This window comes from Nelumbo lutea, chromosome 7 (genome assembly GCF_056320005.1).
Source record: "Nelumbo lutea isolate HS-2025 chromosome 7, American lotus-T2T, whole genome shotgun sequence".
In the NCBI taxonomy this organism is placed as follows: Eukaryota; Viridiplantae; Streptophyta; class Magnoliopsida; order Proteales; family Nelumbonaceae; genus Nelumbo; species Nelumbo lutea.
This window is the reverse complement of record NC_142690.1, coordinates 17,100,914-17,104,159: the sequence shown is the minus strand read 5'-3', so window position 1 is coordinate 17,104,159 and position 3,246 is coordinate 17,100,914. Positions and strand designations below refer to the sequence as shown.

Sequence of the window (3,246 nt, the reverse complement as noted above, 5' to 3'; positions counted from 1 at the left end):
TATTGGGTCATCGACAACCAGGATGAGTTCACATCTGCACCCCATTGTGGGGTGCCACACAATGTCCCACAATGCATCCTTGCCTTGTATTGTGAATATCTCCCAATGATAATATCAGACCCGATGATATCATCATCGGGAGATATTATCGATACAAAGCAGGGATGTGCTGTGGGACGTTGTGGGGCACCCCATCGTGGGGTCCAGATCTAAACTCAACCGGAATCTCCTTTTTAGTGCAACAAATCCAGACATCATCCCAACATGTAATCCCCCCTCCCTTTAGTATTGGTGTTCCCCTAGCTTGATTGGTGCTTGTATCTAGGAATGTCAATGAACTGGTTTTGGGTTGGACTCTGTCCAAATCAAAATCTATTTGGACGGATTAGATGGACCAATAAGACATTGAATTTGGATGGATTGAATGGACCAATATGATATATTGGATTGGACCTGGTTCGTCCATAATGAATTTATATTAGATTGAGCCAATATTTGGTCCATAGATAGAAGATAAGAATATAGGTGTCAACGGACCAGATTTGAGTTGAAACAAATCTAAATTAAAAAGGATTTGAACAGATGGGACAGTCTCTGGACCGGTCCAAAATATTTATTGGAATGGATTGGACCAGGTCCATTTATAATGGACTGGCATTGGACTGGACCGGATTAGACCAAACCCAGTCTAATTGACACCCCTACCTGTATCCCCCCAGTCTATACATTTGGTGCACCATCCATAGTTAAATTATGAACCTTTAACCGATATAATCAAGGGAAAATTACGAATACACATGATGCAGAATTCTGAATTCCAGCCACCCCCTACAATTAGCCCTCTTCCCCCTATAAACCACATCCTGTCCGTGAATTTGGCATCAATTCACGGTCAGGATGCATTCCCCCTGTACTTCGTGGCTAGTAAATTCTGAGCTGGGCTGATTGGTACTTTTCCTCCCTATAATCAATCTTGTGTCAATATACCGGTGTTTCTTTCATATACATGGAACTCAAACTAGGGGTGCAACTTAGGCAAGTACAGGTTGGGCTTATAGTGTAAAAATGCTAATTTGGGCCAATCTAGGTTGTCCCCGTAACTCACACCAGTGTTCACTCTCAAAGAAATAACCTAGAATTTGCTTTCAACCTGTTTGCACTCACGTGCATTTGCATTAGAATATGAAATGGGATAGAGCCCATCACAACCATTCTCACAGAGCCCATCTACAGCACTGAAATTCATACGGCAAACAAACTGAGAATACAGCCGATAGAACCCATCAATGTTAGTTGAATTTCTAGATTAGCTGCTGAATGTGGAAAGAGAGAGAGAGAGAGAGAGAGAGAGAAGAGAGAGAGAGAGACGTAATGCTACCAGTTTGATAGCTATAGATGTTGAGTGGAAACATGGGGAGCCCAAGCCAACTTTGTAATATAGACCTGCACACTACTACGAACCGTAAGGCATAGCTCATGCTTCTCTGGGCCTTGATTTGCCTATCCTGAAAACTAAGACAGTTGCATCTCCTCTTGTCTGGGGTGATCTTCTTATTAAATTGATGAGCTGACTGTATGAACATGGTCGCGCTTCCAACCTCCATTTTCCCAAAAGTAAAAATTGACAAGTTGAATTTTTGCAACTCTCCAATAGTCTTCCGAAAGCAGCATAATCTTAAATTCATTTGACATATCGGAAAGATTGAGCTCTTTGAGGTTAGTGAAACATTCAATGCCCAATGGTACCACCTTTAGAAGCCGGCAACTCCAAATACACAACCTTTGAAGACAAGGCATTGCTCCCTCCTCCACTCTCACTAATCTCAATTCTTCCAACTGATCAAGCATTAGAAACTGAAGCTTTTGAAACCCTCCTGCATGAAAACATAATTCTTCCCCTTCATAAGCGTGAAGAAGCCAAAGCTTCATCAGATTAGGCAAAGCTTCAAGTGCTTCAAGTGGATCATCTCGCATTCTTGACCAACTGAAGTACAATTTCACCAAGTTATGAAGTGAAGGAATCCAGTCTGGTTGTTTCTCTAGACGCCCTTTTATGTACAACCTCTGAAGAAAAGGAGGTGGAGAAGATAGAAAATGTAGGTCAAGCATCTCATCCTCTTCTGCTGCAGTTAGAAATAAGGAGCGAAGGTTAGTTATTTTCTCTAGGGAGGAGCATAGATCAATCTCATTTTCTCTTCTAATTTTTAGGATCCCCAGTCTTCTTAATTGTCTCAATCTCCCCAACTCTTTAATCATATGGCTGCCTTGGTTAGCCTCTATAAAGCATAGGCTTTGAAGGGTTTCCAAATTCTCGATTCCTCTTGGTGCCCTGAATCCTGGATGATGAAATTTGATGTACGCTTTTCTGTTGTATTGATGAACTAGAAGATGGCGTAGCTTTTGTAGCTTTAGGATCCCAATGGGTAGCTTGGATATAGGGGCATACCTAAGATCCAAAGTCTGCAGGTTTTCAAGATTTCCAATGGAAACTGGAATCCTTTTCACCTTGGTTCCTCTAAAACTTAAATACCTTAAATGGAATAGATTTACAACTTCTGGAAACACTTCTAATGGAGTGTCTCTCAACTCCAACACTTTGAGTAGTCTAAATCCATAGAAGCGCGCATAGGAAAATGAAATGGATGGAATGTTTGCCTGAAACATGAACAGAGAATGAAGTTGAGCGAATCTCTTCTTTTCTAGTATCTTTTCACAGCCATTATGAATCGATAGACGTCGAACTTTATCATACAACTGAGTATTCAACTCATCAACAACTATTTCTCCAAAGTTCTCTTCTCTTGCTTTGGAAAGAACAATTTCCTTCATCACACTGTGGATTCGACATGTTCTAACTCTCCCATCAGTGGTTCTATTCAATATTTGGATCAAGTTCCTATTTATGAGGTCATAGAAGTATACCTCTCCAATCTCCTCTATGGTTCTTCCTTGCTCATCTCCTTGAATGAATCCTTCTGCCATCCACAATCGAATCAGTCTCATGGGTTCAATCAATTCATCCTCGGGGAAAACGCCTAAATACAGAATACAGGATTTAAGATGGTATGGAAGATCATCATAACTAAGAGACAATATCTTCTTCATGCTTCTTAGCTTGTCATTGCTTTCTAATTCAATGCCAAGATTGTGATACACCATTTGCCATTCTATCACATTCTTCAATTTTGTTGACAAAAGGCCACCGATTGCGACAATTGCAAGCGATAGCCCTTCGCATCTTCTCAT

At 40.9% G+C, this 3,246-nt stretch overlaps 1 protein-coding gene across 1 annotated transcript; it reads right to left on the bottom strand.

The window, feature by feature from the left end:
- Positions 1-1,554: 1,554 nt before the first annotated feature.
- LOC148845372 (disease resistance protein RPM1-like) lies at positions 1,555-3,246 on the bottom strand. The gene has a single exon (XM_088955868.1). It carries the CDS (start codon positions 3,244-3,246, stop codon positions 1,555-1,557), a length of 1,692 nt encoding a protein of 563 aa, XP_088811994.1.